Source organism: Phoca vitulina, unplaced genomic scaffold (genome assembly GCF_004348235.1).
Source record: "Phoca vitulina isolate PV1807 unplaced genomic scaffold, GSC_HSeal_1.0 scaffold4, whole genome shotgun sequence".
NCBI lineage: Eukaryota > Metazoa > Chordata > Mammalia > Carnivora > Phocidae > Phoca > Phoca vitulina.
The window spans coordinates 26693632-26713854 of NW_022589707.1; the positions used below are offsets into that span (position 1 = coordinate 26693632).

Sequence of the window (20223 nt, forward strand, 5' to 3'; positions counted from 1 at the left end):
ACCACTCCAGCAACCCTCAGTTTGTTTCCTGAGATTAAGAATTCCTCCTATCAGTGAGGTTATATGATGCATGTCTTTCTCTGATTGACTTATTTTGCTCAGCATAAGTCGTCTCTGCTTTTAATTCTTTTTGGTAAAAACTTAGAGGTAGAAGTGCTGGCCACGTGGTAGTTTTATGTTTAATGTTTTGAATAACCGTCATACTGTTTTCCACAACAACTGCATCACTTCACATTCCCAGCAGCAATCACCAAGGTTCCAATTTTCGCATCCCTACCAACACTTGTTATTTTCCTTTCTCTTGACAATAGTCATCTTAATGAATATGGAGTGGTATCACATTGTGGTTTTGATTTATATTTCCCCAATGACTAGTGATGTTGAACATCTTTTCATGTACTTATTGGCCTTTTGTAGATCTTTGGAGAAATGTCTATTCAAATCCTTTGCCCATTTTTTAATTGGGTGGCTTGTTGTTGCTGTAGTTGTTGTTGAGTTGTTAGAGTTTTTTAAAAAAATATAGTCTGGATATTAATCTCTTAGTTATATGATTTGCAAATAGTTTCAGTATTATGCTTAGGGATTATCTTTTCACTCTCTTGATAGTGTGCTTTGATGTACAAAGCTTTAAATTTTGATGAAGTCTAAATTCTATTTTTTTGGTCGCCTGTGATTTTAGTGTCATAGTAAAAAAAATCATCACTGAACTCATTATCAAGATTTTCCTCTATCTTTTTTCCTAGAACTTCCATAGTTTTAGTTCTTATGTTTAGATCTTTGATCCATTTCAAGTTAATTTTTGTATATCATATAAGATAAGGGTCTAACTTTGTTCTTTTGCATGTGGAATCTACTTTCCCCAACACCATTTTTTGAAAAGACTGTCCTTTCCCTATTGAATGGTCTTGGCACCTTTGTCAAAATCATTTGACCATATATTTGAGGGTTTATTTCTGCACTATGTCTGAAATAGTGCAGAAATTCCACTCCATTGGTCTATGTCTGCTATTATGCAAAACACTGTTTTGATTATTGCCACTTTGTTGTAAGTTTTAAAATCTGGAAGTGTGAGTCCTCCACTTGTGTTCTTTTTCAAGATTGTTTTTGCTATTTGGGGACCCTCTAAATTCTATATGAATTTTGGAATGGATTTTTCTTTTACTGCAGAAAGTGCTTTTGAGAGTCAATTGAATCTGTAGATCACTTTGGGTACTGTTGTCATCTTAACAATATTAAGTCTTCTGATCAATGAATATGTGGTCTCTTTCCATTTATTCATGTCTTCTTTAATTTCCTTTAGCAATATTTTTTAGTTTTCAGCATACAAGCCTTTTGGCTCCTTGGGTAAATGTATTACTAAATATTTTATTCTTTTTGATGTTATTGTAAATAGGATTGGTTTCTTAATTTCCTTTTCAGATTCTTTATTGTTAGTGTATAAAAGATGCAATTGACTTTTGTGTGTTGGTTTTATACCTGGCAACTTTGCTGAATTCCTTTTTTGGCTCTAATAGCTGTGTGTGTGTATATGTGTGTGTAATTTCAGGTTTTTCTAACTATAAGATCATGTCATCTATGAACATGATCATTTTACTCATTCTTCTCCAATTTGGGTGACTTTTGTTTCTTTTTCTTGCCTAATTGCTCTGGCTAGAATTTCTAATACTGTGTTGAATAGAAGTGGTGAAAGCAGACATCCTTGTCTTGCTTGTTTTTAAATCTCAACTTGTACTCTTAGTACACTTCCTTTCACTTGAAATAGTATTTATTTATTCTTAGTTCTTTTTACTAAGTCTTGCCAGAAACATGTCATTCTTGTTAATTAAAAAAAAAAAAACTTCTGTGGATCTACTTTTATATTTTTTTTCAATAATTTATGCTCTTATTTTGTTATCTATTCTACTTTCTTTGGGCTTATTTGGTTATTTTTCTAGCTTCTTGAGAATGATACTTAATTTATCAAATTTCAATTTTTTATCTATTTTTCTCATATTACTTTTTAAAGGTATAAATTTCCTTGAAAGTATTGTTTTGGCATATCCCATAAGTTTTTTTATGTGTATTTTTAGTATCTTTTACTTTTTTCTAAATTCCAGCATGATGTTGTCTTTACCCTTGAATTATTTAAAAATTTCCAAGCATTTTAGAAATCAAGTGTCAATGAAATACACTGAAGGTGTTTTTTGATGAGTTCATAATCAATATTTGTATAAGTCCCATATGTTCTCGAGAAAATTGTATATTCTCTAATTTTTGGATATGGAAGTGTACAGTGTCTATTAGGCCAAGCTTTTAGTTTTATTATTCAAATATTCTATAACATTACTGATTATTGTTGTCTGCTTGACATTTTGAAGAAATGTCAAAATTTCCCACTACACTGGTGGATTTATCGATTTTGCGTTATAGTTCAAAACATTTTGCTTCACATATTTTGAGGTTATTTTATTACATGAATGCATGCTTATAATTATAATGCATTTTTGCAGAATTTAACTCTGTTAATATATAGAGACTCTGTCTATCCCTAATACATTTTCTAATTTTAAAATCTATTTTCTCTGATATTTATATAGCTATGTCAGTTTTCTATGGTTATCATTTGCTGGCTATATCTTTTTCCATCCTTTAATTTTCAATCTTTGTGTGTCCTTTTACTATGTAGGTGTGTCTCTTATGCTGTCTAATCCAAACGGTCAGCCTTTTTTGCTGAGAGGTTTGACCTGTTTACATTGATATGTTTTCACCTGTTTCTCTCATCTTACTTTATTATTTAAGTGTGCCCATTTTTCTCCTTAGTACTTTTTAACCACTTTTATACCCTTTGGTTTCCTTCACTCCACCTCAATCATACTGATATTATTTAGACTTTAATACTGAGTTATATCATTATATATTTCACTTTATTTTTTACCTTAGTTCCCTTCATCTTTTTTAGACTACAACCACTTATTAAGATATTTGATCATTTTTGTTTCATATTTTTGAAGCGTATCCTTTAAGTATCTGCTTCTATTTAGGTACTTCATCCAAAACTGTTTTCAGTGTTAGTTTTTCCAGGTAAACATCCTTAAGTATTTTATGACTTTAGGAATATTTTTATTGTGGCCTCATTTGTGAATGACACTTGGGCTGGATATAAAACTTGTGTTTTAAGTTATTTTCTTTCAACATTTAAAAAACACTGATTCACTTTCCTCTTTCATTCAATTTTGCTATTGAAAACTCTTATGTTAATCAGATTCTTGTTCCTTTGGACATAATCTTACCTTTTTCTCTTTAGGCTTTTAGATTTTCCTTTTTGTCATTGTATATTCTAAAATTTCACTATAATATGTCTGGGTGTAGGTTCTTCTTATCTATCTTCTTTCACATTCTATAGGCCTTTTGATTTTTTTTAAATAAAAATAAAATCATAATAAAATAAGATGAAATAAAATAATAGAATTTAGTTAATTCTCAGAAATGTATCTCCATTATTTCTTAAAATACTTTCTTTCTTCTAGTTTTATTTCTCTTTCTCTCTGCAACTCCTAATATCTGTATTGTAGTTCTAATAACTCTATCCTCCATACTGATTAGATTTTCTTTCATATGTTCTATTTCTGGGTCCTTTTCTTCATCCTCCTGAAGGATTATTTCAATTTGGTTTTATAATTTACTAATTTCATTATTCCTTTCTCACTGTGTTCATGATGCTACTTTTCCATTTTATATTTTCAAGTACTATATTTTCAAATCTCTTGTTTCTGCTTATTCACTTTGGCCATTTATATGTTTATTTGTTCTCATTTTATATCATAAATTATTACAAATATCTTTTTTTTTAGGATGAACATCAAGCTAATTTAAGAAAATTGGTTTCATGTGATCTTCCTTTTTTAAAAAAAAATTTTTGCTTCTGATGTTATTTCTCACTTTGCATGTTGTTTTACTTTTGAAATAAGTCATTTTCCTCAAATGTTTTGATATTTTGACTGGTTTGCTTGTTTTCTTCAGGGAATATCAGCTACTGTGAAGGGCAGTGGGAAGGTCAGAGCCTAGTCTACTTCAGTCTCTATAATCTCAGTAGTGGAGCTGTGACTAAAATTTAGGGTGGAGAACCCTAGACAACAAGAACCACTGGCAATCACTCCTTACCTCAAAGCAAATTCTGAGATCAGGAGTTCATGCTTTTTACCAGAAAGAAGTATTGTCTTGAGGAGTATGTTCTACCTTTTGAAAAGATTTTATGATAAATTCTTTATTATAGGTCTTAAAAATTTGTGATTTTGTTGTTAATATTGATATGTTCCTCTATTGTCATGTCAAAGGTTTTGCTTTACTGAAAAAGTGATGTTTTTAAAACCAGAATAATAAATAGTTCTTCATAAAATATCTATCCAGTTTCCTACTAATCTACAAAATAAACACATTACCTAAGTAGCTTATACCTTTGAGAAAAGTAGATATAATTTTGCTTTGTAAGCCTTTTCAAGGGTGTATGTAATCTTCAAATTTTCACTAACATTATACTCACATATTTTAATGGAGGAAAGGCACTATAGATAACAGGAAGTGTAGTACATACTTTGAAACTGAAACCAATTTTCTAATGATATTCAAAAAGTGATTAGCCATTTACATGAGATAAAGTAGTACCTACAGCATAAAATTAAATAGGATATTAATCATTATGCTTTAGGGCATAAATTAAACAATAATCAAGGTCAGAAGAAAATGTAATATACCTATAGTTAAGCAGGATTAGATTCATTATCAGAATTCCAGCACCATTTCTATATTAGGTATGGTCTGACCAAGTAATATGGACCAAGAGTAATGTTATAGTTAGGAACCTATCACTTTATTGTTACAGTATATATGTAATATAGCTCCTTTTCTTCTTAAACATTTTTGCAATTTGCCACTGCTGCATTGAAATCCATCTGAATTCAAGCTCTTCAGAGAAAAGTGCCCTTTCTCTAAGTCCTTCCCTCTTCCCCCTCACTCCCTATCTTTTTGTTCAACAAATCCATTATGTTTCTCAAAGACACAGAGGAAATGTACAATTCAGGTTGGTGATGCCTCAGCTTATAACCAATAAGATTTTCAAAAAAGGTCTTGGAAACTTTTTACTTTTACAGTATGACTAAATGACTCACACTTTAGGGAAATACCTGCTTTTCGGATTTCTTCCTAATTGTGTTGTTCTGATATCCAATTTTATCAACTTTGTCCATATTTTCAGATGAGGAAATTGAAAAGGAATAAATACTCAACTTAAGGGTTCCCTTCCAAGATATATGAAGTAAAAATACATTTTAAAACAATGACTTTGTATAAAATAAAGATGAGGAGTCTTAATAGAGTAAATAATGAAAAGAACCAATATATAAAAATATATCAGAATAACATATTCAGTCTATGATGTCCTTATTAATATGCATATTCACATTTATTAGCCTGATTTCCACTGTATTTTTCAAGTTCTTTTTCCTCTGAAATACACAATATTTATTACATGTAGTTTAATGGATTATTATGTCAGAATTAATTTTGGTCTTATAATGTTTTTTCTTCACATTTATTTTCAGTCTGATTTTATAAGTATCAAAAATTTCCCCCAGTTTGAATTGGAGTTTTATAAAAAATGGAAATAAGGAGTTAAGAATCTCTGTAATAATCTGGTTATAACTTTGATTATTTGTATTGTTTCTAGTCCTTAAGAAAAGAAAAAATTACTACTTATTCAGTTCTTATTTTACTGCCCAGAAATGGATTAAAGATACTTAGAATGGAAATATTTTAAATGTTCAAATCCTACATTTTAAATGTGGCTTGCTCTGGAATAATGAATATTAACTTGAATTATGAATATTATTTAAGTTAAATTTTCTTAGGAAGTCAAATCAATAAGCATATTTTAAATAATAAATTTGTACAATTTTGAATTGTGTTATAAAGCATCTTAGTTTTCTGAAAAATTATTCTCAAGAAGCACATTAGGAACTGCAGTGTTTCTATAATTAGATGTACCCTATATCCACTAGAGGCAAAAGTAGTTTTAGACTACTTTTGGTTACCAGCTGGGATATTTATAATAATCTAGAACATTAAGTGTGTGATGAGAAAAAGTATGCCTTCCAGGAAGGAAAGAAAGTCTCTCACTTAATTAACAGTGTAAAACACCTCTTGACTGTGAGTTGCTGGTAGCACTGATAGTATTAGGAAGGCTTCCAAAATGTTCAACCATTATACTTAATTTATGATATGCAATGAACTTTCCAGCTTTGCTAATATGTATATTGATTTTGTCCAAGTGATTTTTTAAATCTTACTCATTTATAACCAGGTAATGTGCAGATCAAACTTCCATAACTTCGTAAATATTAATCAGAATTTTCTTTCATGAGTGAATTAATTTCTCTTTTTGCTTAAATATAAATAGCTTTTTTCAACCTATCCACAAGCATCCCATAATGATTTTGAAAAGTCAATGCATACTCACTCTTGTTTAAAATTAAAATGCTGTATATAACAAATTATTATTAATAAAATGGCAAGTTTAAAGTATGCATCTAAATATATCAATGTCTACAGAATGTTTGATTCATCTTTCCTTCTTTTTATTTCTAAAGTTATCTGGAAGTATTTTGGATGTGTATAGTGGTGAGCAGGGAATTTCACCAGTTAATATGGGCCTCACAAGTCCTTCCTGTCCAAGTAATCTGCCAATGAAAAGAGAAATTACAGGTAATGTTGCTTTTATAGTTTTATCCCTTTTTAAGTCAACTACTTAAGTTATGAGTGACATATATTACCAAGCTAAATAGAATTTTAAAAATGTTATCAAGATAATCGGTTAAAATGGGAGAAATGTAGATAGTAAATCCTCCCTTTTTTTTCTATGACAACCAAGCAGCAAATTAATATAACTTACAATTCAACTGAATTGATTATTTTAGGAACTGGGTAAATATACACTTATGCTCAACACATATATATGACAACTTGACTAAGTTTTTCACTTAACATTGGTTCATTTTGATATTGAACTGATGCAATTTATTAAATTGGTTACAAAATAATAGATTAATTGATCAGGGAAAAATAGTCTTTTCTGTATGTGGAATTTGATATAAAACAGATTGTCCCCCTTTTAGCTTGTTTTATGAATTTCATGATAAACTCACATTTAACTTTCTCAAGTAGGTTTAAAAAAAAAAAGAACCCTCAATTTTCAGTAGTTCTTTTCAAAGTTCTTACAACTCAGAAGAATTGTAGGGGCACTGGCAAATTCCTCCAATACATAGATGAAGAAATCAAGGTCAGAGGAGTTACTTTCACAAATGTACAGCTGAGTTGAAGAAGATATGCATCAAAATAAGGATTTCCTGATTTACAGAGTCCCATGTTAGTTCCTCCATAAGAAGAAAATAAAATTCAGTTGAAATTTCTGTAACAAGTTTTTAGTTTGGGGCCCAAACATTGATCTTTAATAATTATTACACAGTTGACATTAACATTTTTGTAAGTGCAATATGTCCATTCTTGGAGTCTAGCCAATAACTCAAAAATATCTATACATACAAATTATTTAGACTAAAATGAATTAATATAGTTTTAAATAAACAAATTTAAATAAATGTATTCCTATGTTACCTATTTTAAAAACTAGAATAATGCAAAGAACACTGCATTAATTATTTATTGCTATATAACAAATTATCCCCAAACTTAACAACTTGAAATAATAAACATTTATTCTCGTATATCATCTCTATGGGTCAGATATCCAGAGATGGCTTAGAAAATTGGTTTGTTCAGTCTTTCATTAAGGTTGCAGTCAAGATGTTGTCCAGAGGTACACATTTGACACAAGGCAGCCTAGAGGATGCACTCCCAAAACAGTTCAGTTGCAGGTCTTGCAAGTTAGTGCTGTTTGTTGGCAAGAGGTTTTGGTTCTTTACCGCATGAACCTCTCCATGGGGCTGATCAAATGTCCTTATGACATGACAACTGGTGATCCAAGAGACACTAAAATGGTAGCTTTACATGTCTTTTATGACCTAGTCTTGGAAGCCACACTAGTCATTTTCATAGTATTCTGTTGATGTCCCAGGTCAGCCCTATTTAATGTGCAAAGGAACTACCAAGGGTGTGAATATCATGAGAATCATGGTAGGCCATTTTGGAGACTGACCATCACAAATGCTTGCAAACCATGTAGTACACGGAGTAAAGTGTCATTGTGTTTGATAGGAATACTTGAGAATTGTAGCTAGTTCCAACTCCAGGGACATAGAAATCATAGTTATGTATGAAAAATGTTAGTTGTAAAAATTAGGCTGAAATAATTTTGAATAATCTTAAAATTTTAAAATAATAATAATGATTGAGCAGTTTAATATTTGCTATGCACTGTACCTCTTTTCATCATCACAATGATTATCAGATAGGTATTATATTATGCCAATTTTACAGATGAGGAGCTGAGACACAGAGAACTTCGGTAATAGATCACATGGCTATTAAATGGAAGGCTAGAATATAAATCCAGGTTTTACTATTCAAAGCCTAAAAGGTTTGCTATTGCCTCTTACTTAAAGTGTGCTCTGCTCTAAATTTCTAAATATTTGCATAAAAATATTATTATGCCATTTGGAGCAAATAATATTGTATTTTCACCTAATCTTTCTGAATTACATTGACTAGAGAGGTTGTAAAGTAGAACTAAGTACTATTTAAATTATCTTCCTTTTGATCAGAAACAGATACGCGAGCTTTGGCAAAAGAGAGACAAAAAAAGGACAACCACAACCTCAGTGAGTATATTTTCCTTTTTTCTAAAAAAAAAAAAAAATTAATGCAGGAGGAAATGCATGGAGGTTAAAATATGTGGTCTTTTATTGTCACTTCATAAGTATAATGGGGTCACATAACCAAAATAGCCAAAATGAATAGTATATGTTCACTAGTTGAGCTATTTTGGGAAATTTAAATGATGTGAACTCTCAGAAGAGCTACATATTTTTAGGAAGTGAAACATCTCAAATTGTCTCCTTGATCACTCTGTCTCTCTCAGGCAGGCTGAGTGTGACAGAGATGAGTGCATTTAGTTATATTTGAACTCTGTTGTGACTCATTGACGCAAAGGTTTAAAGAGATAAAAGTGGCTTTAGAAAATGTACACCACTTATAAAGCAAGAAACTACTCCATGGTCTCATCTTTCTGTGTCAGTCTGCTCCTCCCTTCCTAATGATAAGTTATCTGAAAGAGATTGCTGAATTCTACCCCTGCAAAAAAATGTCCTTGTTGCCTTCCTAGGGGGTCAGTTTGACTCTGATAACGGGTACATGAGATGGAGAAATACAAGCGAGGGAAGTAGGTTAGCAGCAATGTTGAGCTTGATAGTGTTTGGTCATGTCTCAAGTGCTTAACTGCCTCAAGTGAGCTTGACTAAGTGAGTGTGAAGCCTTTCTGTTTTGGAAGGCCAATCAAAAAATGAGAAAAGAATAAAATAGAATAAACATAAATAAAAACTTTAAAGCTCTAAAACAAACCAGGAATTTTCTTACATGTGGTTAGCTGAAATTGATTCTACACAGACCTGTGGACCCCACGTCTGTCTGTTCATATTGCACCTGCCTGCATCACAGACTGATCAGAGTTTGTTGACTGTAAGATTGTGAGGGAAGAACTGACAAGTGGTTCTAACTGTCTGCAGGGTCATCGTGGAGACGGAAATGATCTCACTCTGAGAGCCCTTAGCTGTAGAGCAGATTGGCTTTGGTCCAGATTGTGAGACAAGTAGAACATGAGTAGGGGGAGCTCGTTGTTGATAGAAAGGATTAATACAGCAAGGAACCATGGGCTTCTCTCTTCATTTTAAACCTGTTAACTCATTATGACTCTCCTTGCTCTTCTCTACATCTCCAGTTTAAATAACAGGTCATTTAGCCTAGGGGTGGGCCTACTGGTGTCAAGGTCCTCACTCAGGATGATGGACACAGGGAGTGGCCTGCACAGGCTCTGGAAGTGGGCTCAGGGCATTTGGGAGGATACTCCTGGTGCGAGTTACTCAGAGTGTAGTTTGACTCTGTGACTGACTTGCTCAGTGGGGAAGGAAGGGTTTGGTGAGAGAAGGCAAAAGTGGCTTCTTTTAAGTATAGGTCCAGGATAGAGACCTCTCTCACCCTGATCTCAGGACAGGAATGAATGAATATATCAAGACTGTGAAGAGTGAAACACACATGACATATAATAACTTGGTAATTTCTTAAAACTTGACTCCTTTACAAATAACTAGTACTGGATATGAAAACATTGAGGAACCAAAGTTCTCATTATAATTAGCCGTTAAAAATTTATCAAGCACAATCTAAGAAGAGTAGAGTAGGAACTTCTGACATTTTACATAAGGTATATTTAAATAATAGATTTTAAAGAAATATTATAGGACTAAACCAGTTCCCTATTTTGAGGTAAAACTGTGAACATCCTTCATAGCTATTCTTCATCTTATATTTAAAAGTCTGTTTTATAATATAGGAGTGAGTATGTGTGAACATAGAATTATTAATAATTCTTACTGTGAAATATGGATGTATTTCTATCAGCTTTACCTTTGTTTATTTTCTTTTCAGTTTTTTAATGTGGTGTCATTGTTTTTTGAATTACATGCATAGGGAAAACAGGATTGGCAAAGAGGGAGAATAAACTCCCTCAAGAATCAATTATATTCTAATTTTAGAATAATCCCAATATATTATTACTGAAGGTCAAATCCATTCATGGTAAATTGCTTTGTAGAGTCAATTGTTATTCTTTCATGACTTTCCTTGTTTCTGGTAGCAGATCTTAATTTTTAGCTTGTATTAAGTATTTTCAAATATTTTTGATATATGATTTTCTTCTTCTTCATGACCTTTTTCTTCCTTCGTTTCCCTGGAAAGCTTTAAAAATGTTACCTATTAAAAAAATACTGTATAGAAGCATATGTTGTGGTTCTTGATTCTAGGAATACAGAGTCGACTGTAAGACTACACTACTGCGTAAGACTTTTCTCATAGGGGTCAATATAGGAAATTCTACTTATTTGTATATCTGACATTTATTGAACATTTATTAGATGCATAAAATTTCCAAAAGCAATGAATTTATGGAAATGAAAACAGAGAAAACAGTTCTGAATAAGAATTTATACTGGTAGTTCTCAAAATGTAGGCTCTAAATAAACAGCATCAACATGACCTGGGAATTTGTCAGAAATGCACATCCTTGGGCCCCAACTCATGTATGCCAAAGGTTGAAAGCCACTACTCGATATATTATTGAAAATTTTTATTTTTTATTTTTTTATAGATTTTTATTTATTTTTTGACAGAGAGAGAGAGACAGCGAGAGAGGGAACACAAGCAGGGGGAGTGGGAGAGGGAGAAGCAGGCCTCCCTGCTGAGCAAGCAGCCCGATGTGGGGCTCGATCCCAGGACCCTGGGACCGTGACCTGAGCCGAAGGCAGACGCCAAACGGCTGAGCCACCCAGGCGCCCCGGAAATTTTTAAATTAGAAAAAAATATTTACAGTCTAATCAAATTTATTTAATACCTCCTATATGCCAAGCCCTCTGAGGATAGAAAACTGAGGAATAAATAGCCCCTGCCCTCAAGGAGGTCACAGTCTAGTTGGGCACACACACCCACCATCTGCCAAATGTTGTCTTAGGCCTTTGGGGATTTTATGAGAAGAGTGAAGCACGGTGGAGACCTCAAAAGATTGTGATCCTGATGGGCAAAATGCATATGTGTGAAATGATAATCCAGTAGGATAAATATATATAAATATATATGTATTTCAGTATGAGTAAATCTTATAGCATTTCAAAAAGTGAAAAAAAAAAGTTGTTTTGAGAGAAAATGTTTTTAAAGCATTGCCAGTAATAGAATCACAATTCTAATATAGTCATTTTTACTTTTAGATTGAAATATATTTGAATTTTTATTTTATTTTTGAGTACTCTTTTGATTATATGGAAATTTTTTCACTCACTGTTTTTTTAAAGATTATTAAGAAAGTTTACAGCTGACCAAAAGTGAATTGTGCTTTAATGAGAATAATCAATAATATTTCTCTTTTAATAGTTGAAAGAAGAAGAAGGTATAATATTAATTACCGAATCAAGGAGCTTGGCACTCTTATTCCAAAATCTAATGATCCGTGAGTTCAACAATCATTTCTATAATAATGTTATGGTTTGAATACCCTCCAACATGGGTGGGAGGGGAAGGGGGAGAGAAGAACCAATTGCTAAGAAACTAAGTAGCTTATGATAAAGGTAAAGCTAACTGCTGCTCTTATTGTCCTATTCAAGACTGATAGTTATTAAGCATCAAGGTTGTTACTCACATTTGCTCTTCTGAGATATAGGAAATAAGGAAATTATTTCTTCTCAGTTCATAGCAGGCCTTTCTATATGGCACCAATATTGGCAAATTTAGTGGTAGTATCAAATGTTGTCTATGACACTTACTGGTATACTTAATTTATGGTTATAGCAATTCTTCCAATGTGAGATTTATGTGTACATTAACATTGAATTGTTGGGTTTTCAGAGGTCCCAAAATTCTGGAGACATGCAAGTACAAAATGGAATTATAAAAGCATGCTGATTTTAGTGCATTAACATTAATAAGTTAATGTTAATGCAATAATCAGTTATTGTAATTAAATTTTCAGCCATGTTTTGGTGTCGTACATACTCAAAGTCAGTTAAACAAGATGTTTGAGGTTGTAAATTTCAGGAAAGAATCGATTAATCAAAGCATCAAGTTAGAATGTTGAATGTTTCTCCAAAACATAAAAATAAGATTTGTTGCATTAATAATGACTTGAAAAATGTTTTATTCAAACTGAGAACTGGCCTCTCCAAATACTAGTGATCATCTATTATCAGAAACAGCGATGTTTGATAAAGTGATATTAGTGAAATTTAGAAATATTCTCCCTGAATCCAAATGTGCCAATTCACTTGGACAATTCAATAATTTGTAGTAGAAGGGAAGGTAGTATTTATCCTCATGGGCATATTAGATGGAATGGCAGAAAGAGCTCTGGATGGAGCTCTGAAGAACTCAGTCATAGTATAGTTGTCATTTGATAACTCTTCAAATCTTTTAAAGTCTCTAAGCATGCAACTCTTTTTTTTTTTTTAAGATTTTATTTATTTATTTGACAGAGAGAGAGATAGCGAGAGCAGGAACACAAGCAGGGGGAGTGGGAGAGGGAGAAGCAGGCTTTCCGGCGAGCAGGGAGCCTGATGTGGGGTTCGATCCCAGGACCCTGGGATCATGACCTGAGCCGAAGGCAGTCGCTTAACGACTGAGCCACCCAGACACCCCTAAGCATGCAACTCTTAACATTAGCAGAAGAGAATACCCATTGTCCCCATAGGAACTTTTTTCTTTAGCCCTTAACATATATACATGCACATTTATTCACCAAACTTTTGATGTAAAGCCAAGGCTTTTCTGTTTAAATATGTGTTTCAACTTTTCTTCCTTACATAAACTGCACTAAAATATATAGTCTATTTTAATTTCTTTAAAACAAAAACTCACACAACCTGAATATAGACTTTTTAAATGTTTATACCCTTATTTTTGACAGCATATATTTTTTAAAGATTTTATTTATTTATTTGACAGAGAGAGACACAGTGAGAGAGGGAACACAAGAAGGGGGAGTGGGAGAGGGAGAAGCAGGCTTCCCACTGAGCAGGGAGCCTGATGCGATGTGGGGCTTGATCCCAGGACTCTGGGATCATGACCTGAGCCGAAGACAGACGCTTAACCATCTGAGCCACCCAGGTGCCCCTGTGACAGCATATTTTTTAGCAACCCACCTTTACTGACATTTTAATTGAGTTTTTCCAAAGCTTTTAATACAGTCTTCCTAAAAACAGTTAACTATTTTTATAAATACTTTCTTTTTTGGCATTCATATTTCATTAGCTAATTTAATTATAGGTAATTCATTACCTATAATTTAATTATATTATCATCACAGTAATTACAATGGGCATTAATTTAACCTCTCAGTAAGTACATGGCACCACACTGACAACAGAAATACTTGGATGTATCAGAGGGTAGCCCATCTCTCTCTATTACCTATTTTGTCCTGACAACAGTCAGTGAGTGTCACAAAGGGAATGGAGAACATTAATTAACCTTGAAAGTGATTGGATAAAGGTCAGTTAAGAGAGGTTCTCTTGGGGCACCTGGATGTCTCAGTCAGTTAGGTGTCTGCCTTCGGCTCAAGTCATGATCTCAGGGTCCTGGGATCGAGCCCCGTGCCGGGCTCCCTGCTAAACAGGGAGCCTGCTTCTCCCTCTCCCTTTGCCTGCCTTTCGGCTGGCTTGTGCTCTCTCTCTCTCTCTCTGTCAAATAAATAAATAAAATCTTTAAAAAAAAAGAGAGAGGTTCTCTTGTAAGTGGTGGAGCTAACCCACGGTGTCAAGGCACGGTTATATGCAGAAGGCAGATGAGACTTTAAGACTGGACTCCGAAGCCCAACTGCCCATGTGCAGACGTCACTATGCCTATAAGGCACCGACTGTATGGTTGGGTTTTTATAAACGTAAAACCAAATAGTATATATGAGAATACTGTACAAACGATAAAGCTTAGGTGAGGGATTATTATTCTCTATTTTATAGAAACTTTAGTTATAAAAAGGCTCCTTTCTACTTCTAACTCACTGTCTGGAACAGAGAATGGCAACCTTTTCCTGTAAGGGAGCAGATAGTAAATATTTCAAGCTTTGTGGGCCACATAGTCTGTGGCAATTTTCTAACTGTGTTACTGTAGCATGAAAGCAGACGTAGGCAATATGTACATGAATGAACGTGGCTGTGTCCACTGAAACTTTACTGATAAAAATAGACTGCAGGTCATAGTTTGTCTGTCCCTGATCTAGAATATAGGAAATCGATTTATCAGAGAATCATATCCAAAAGAGACTATCATTGGGAAAAGTTTATTGTAAACATTCTTAAGTGTTTTTCTCTTCTTTATGGATCTCAGAAAGAGGTATCATTACTTGTTTTAATTGTATTATGTTCTATGTATGGGAATGATATTTACTTTGGGTCTAATTGAAAACACATTAATTCATTAGATGTTGAAGATACTTGTATGTGGCTCTGCACACATAGCACAGACAGAAGAGACACTTCACTGCCGGCCGCAGCATTCCAGACATCCAACACCAATTCTGTTTCAATACATCTCATCCCTTGGCTTGCTGTGGCCTCACCTATTAACCTAGTACTTCCCTTTAGGGTCCACTAATGTGAGTCCCATGGGTGAATTCAGAACATAGCCTCTTTAAAACTTGGATCCATGGGGGGCGCCTGGGTGGTTCAGTCGGTTGAGCATCTGACTCTTGATTTCGGCTCAAGAAATTGGTTAAGGAGAAACCTCATATATTAAAATGGCTTTAAAATAGAATGAACTTTAAAAAATTTAGTGCCAATGATGTCAGATAGAAATGGTCAGAAGACCCATTGTCTGGTCTCTACCACCATTTTGAAGGTTTATTTTAATAAACAGCACCTTAAACTTCAAAGCTGACCAGAGGTTAACCTTTCCATAATATTTCTTCTGTCCTTCAAGTGTTTTTTTTTTTTTTCCCCATGAGAAAAATTAAATAAAATGAGGACCAAAAGGCTCCTGCGGCAGCTTAGAGTTTTAATTCAGGAGTTCAATACCTTTTTGAGTTACAAGTACCTTCTTAGTTTAATGATAAAGTAGCCTCTTTTTCCATAGCCTTCTCATCACCCGGGAAGTGAGTGGAATGAGACCAACAGCTATGATGGCCCTAGAGGAGCTGACAAAACATTTGCACCCTTTAGACAGACTCTAGTAATGGGCTGGTGCTTTTCAGTAGAAAATGGCTTAGCCAGGCCCTAGTAAGCATATTCACCTGCCGGTAGAAAATATATCTTCCTCTATTTGTTACAGCTAATGGAAGTATCATCTAACCTGAACTTCCAGTGAGGCATATGCAAGTGAGATTTTTCATAAACTATATTTTCCCACTTCTGATCACTTAATAAATAAATATTAATTTCAATGTATCTCACATGGATCATATAAACCAAAAGTACATAAAGTGTAATTTTTAAAAAAGATTTCCTACATGCTGGGGCTCCTGGGTGGCTCAGTTGGTTAAGCGTCAGACTCTTGATTTCCACTCAGGTCATGATCTCAGGGTCCTGGACTCCAGCCCCGGGGGTGGGCTCCATGCTTAGCAGGGAGTCTGCTTGAGAATTCTCTCTTACCCTCGCCCTCTGCCCCTCCCCCACCCTGCTCATGCTCTCTCTCTCAAATTAATAAATCTTTATAAAAAGTTTCCTACGTGCTTACTGTATGCTGTATTAAAATAAATCTCATGACTCTAAACTGAAAATTCATCAAGGTTTTCTGCAACTCTGATTAACTTTTAGCAATTAGTTTGGCTGCATTCTCCACATGCATTATTAATTCTCATGTAGGATTAAATTCATTGATGTTACAATCGGTAGCCTGTTTCATAATTCCAGATTTATCACTTCTCCTGACTTAAAAATAAGTTTTAATGAAATATTTTTTCTATGCTCTAGAAAGGTTATCTGGTAATGTTTAATTGTATTTACTTGTCTTAAACTTATTTAAAAATAGGCATCCAGTTTTTAAAACAAGTATTGATGTCTTTTGTGCAGAAAAATTTGCCTAATGATTCTAGAAAGTTTTGCTCTATTGCTTAAAGTAGATGTTGCCGAACTCTGATTTGTTTCACAATCACTCAGGATCACCATTCAGAAGGCACCTTATTTTTTTTTTTCTTAGAAGCATAAAAGCAACCTTATTAGAAAGTAGGTTAAAAGACTGGTACATTTGAAATGATCTTAAAAAATTTAGGCTTAAGTCCTCAGTAATGTACATTTCCTAGTTCATTAATGCAGAAATACCGCACATAGATTTTAATCTCAGAGTTAATAATAAAAGCAATTTTCACTAAAAATATAAAAACTGTAATGGTAGAATCATGATATTGCGTTTAGCTCTCCCACAAAAAGTCACTTTATTACTTTCTTTTGACACTTATTTTCATTCTGGGATTAATTTTACTATATAAGGGCTTCTTAACTATTCTATTAAAATTTCTATTCAGAAGCAATAATATCTAAGAGTGAATAATAGTCATGTAAATCATTATTTCATATTAATGTAAAAGATTTTGTAAGTTCTTATGAATTCTGCTGACATGCACAATTGTGAAAAGGTTATCTCTCCGTTCTATAGTGATATGCGCTGGAACAAAGGAACCATTCTAAAAGCATCAGTGGAGTACATCAAGTGGCTACAAAAAGAACAACAGAGAGCTCGAGAATTAGAACACAGACAGAAGAAATTAGAGCAGGCTAACAGGCGGCTTCTACTCCGGATTCAGGTTTTTATAAAAATGTTGCCATGAACCACATTGCTTATATATGACTTACCCATCATCAGTTTTATTCATTGTCTCATTTATTTTTTTCTTATTAACAATAATTTTCCTTCCAAAGGATAATTTTATTGCCTTTTAGAAGCTCACAAATTGGGTTGTTTCAGTTAGACTTTGATTAGAAGTCCAGGATCAAGGCGGCTTTAAAAATAGAATGAATGACAACAACTAATTGCAAAATGCGGAAGATAGAACCAGTTTGATAAACACACAATGTTATCTCAGCCAAAAAATAATAATAAATAAAACATTTGTTTCTCTATGTAATATTGGACACTAAATTCTTCTCTCTCCCTTTTATTTCTTTAGTAACATTGCTATGGATTTCATTGCCGCAAGGCATATTATGCCAATATATATTAAGTCACTCCTCATCCGTTCATGTGACACAAAATATCAAAATATGGGTTTTCATAACTCTCAAGATTTTTTTTATGTGAACATGCTTATTGCCAGGTAAAGCACTACTCTGTTCCATGAAATGGTCCTATAGTGAGAAATTAATCAGGAAGAATAAGTGAAATATTTTCCACTATCTCCAAATGGCTATATTGTAATCCGAACCACTATAGAACCATTATATGTTATGTATTCCTTTAAAGAGCAATGAGAAGAGAATTTTTTTTAATCTGTATAGTTTTCTCAGGGTTATTTTTCAGGCATTAGAATTATACTAGGTTCCATTACTTGCAAAGAATATTATAATATGTATTACGTTTCATTTTGAATGCTTGTTAATATTTTGTTTCTATTTCTGGTTTATTTTCTAGAGTTAAGTCCACTTGCAAAATCATTATTTAATTATTCTTGTTCAAAATTGCAGGAACTAGAAATACAGGCTCGTGCTCATGGTCTGCCAGCCCTGGCTTCACTTGGCACAGTTGATTTGGGTGTTCATGTCACCAAACAACAGACCCATCTTGAGCAGAATTCAGTAGACTATTGCCAACAACTGACTTTGTCTCAGGGAACCAGCCCTGAGCTCTGTGATCAAGCTATGGCCTTCTCTGATCCTTTGTCACATTTCACAGATTTATCATTTAGTGCCGCTTTGAAAGAGGAACAAAGATTGAATGACATGCTACTGGATGACACAATATCTCCATTTGGAACAGATCCTCTGCTATCTGCCACTTCCCCTGCAGTTTCCAAAGAAAGCAGTAGGAGAAGTAGTTTTAGCTCCGATGATGGTAATGAGTTATAAAAAACAAACAGACTCAATTCATCAACTGGGAAGCAATTCTATGCTGGTGCTATGCAAGTATGTTCTGTTTCATATATTGCTTTGGCTTAATTTTTCCAAAAGGAATAGACTGTTCACAAAAAACCGATTAGAAATGACAGAAAAATTCACAGGAAGAAGAAACATGGTGTTGAAGAATTATTGAGAACTAAAAAGGATTTTTTTCCTCTTTGACTAAGACATCCAAATCTACTTAAATTATGTTTTCCTGGAAAGAGGTACAACATAAGAAATAGCTCTCTACTAATGTTGTAAAAGTAGCGATGTGGTGATGTACCATTGGAACCAACTGACTTCAAGGAGTAAACCTACTGAAATATACAAACCTTTTTTCACTAATTCACTTCCAACTCTTCTATTCAAGTCTTACATTAGTCGTCAAGTATCAAGATCAACAGATCTGATAGTCCATTGACTTTCTCCACTGTCTGGGGGACATGTTGTTGAAAGTTTAAACTTGATAGAGGAAATTGTTAAAAGATACAGTATCTGTCACTTCTAATTGAAAAGTGAATTTACAGTAAATATTAGAATTTTCCGCAATAAAATACCAAAAATTTATAAAACCTTTGCTTTCTCAAACGAGACCATAATCCCTTTTGTCAGTTCAATTACATTAATTCTAAGAGTATCTTTGCATATTTATGGAGACATGCTGTGTTCAAAAAAGGAAAACATTGAATACTTTCCTCAAGAATATGAGCTAAAATTTTACTCCTTCACACAAACATACACTTACACACAGGCACACAAGGTACTAGTACATGTCCTTTTTACTTTCCTTCACTTTCATGATTTTTCTAATCAGCATCAGAAATCGTATTCCAAATCTTCTTTTCTTCATCCAAAAGAGATATTTGATAATCAGTTTCAAAAAAATAAATTACAATTAAAAAAACCCTACTAGGACAATTTCTCAGCTAGCTAAAATTTATCGCTATCTCTAAAAATGGATGTAAATTAATTAGGTGATACAGTTTTGCTCCAAATTGACAAAATATAGAAACTTTGTTTGCCAACTGACAAAATCATTAGTAAAACAGAAACTCTTTCTTATTATATTGAGCTCTGAGTGGAGGATAAAGCTCCATTCCCATAAGTACTTAGAGTAGCCTATGACCTTTGCTAGCTTTGTTAGCATTTATTAAAAATATTTATAACTATAATGCTCTACTCAAAATTTTCTTTCTCAAGAAAGAAAGCTCAAGCTTGGGATTAGGAACTGACTTACCAAGAAGGTTGCTCTGTGCTAGACCTCCATGAGTGATCATCTGATCAGTGAGTATTTATGGAGGGATACTCAAACTTCAGTGAATCCTGTGAAAATGTAGAACAGATGAGCAAGATATGGTCTTACTCCTCAGGGAGTAACAAGTCTACATGAGAAACAACAACAAAAGATAGAAGACACATAGAATTAAACTCTACATGGTACAGTATAAGCTGTAAA

At 33.4% G+C, this 20223-nt stretch overlaps 1 protein-coding gene across 3 annotated transcripts in view; it reads left to right on the forward strand.

Annotated features, from left to right (window-relative positions):
- Positions 1–18746, forward strand: part of TFEC (transcription factor EC) — a 120286-nt gene extending 101540 nt beyond the window's left edge. For all 3 annotated transcript variants that reach the window (XM_032401730.1, XM_032401729.1, XM_032401731.1), the window contains 5 exons: positions 6621–6735; positions 8751–8807; positions 12124–12199; positions 17329–17476; positions 18354–18746. In XM_032401730.1, the coding sequence (XP_032257621.1) occupies positions 6621–6735; positions 8751–8807; positions 12124–12199; positions 17329–17476; positions 18354–18734 (777 nt within the window). In that variant the 3' untranslated portion in view covers positions 18735–18746. The remainder of the gene's footprint in view (positions 1–6620; positions 6736–8750; positions 8808–12123; positions 12200–17328; positions 17477–18353) is intronic.
- The last annotated feature ends 1477 nt before the right edge of the window (positions 18747–20223 follow it).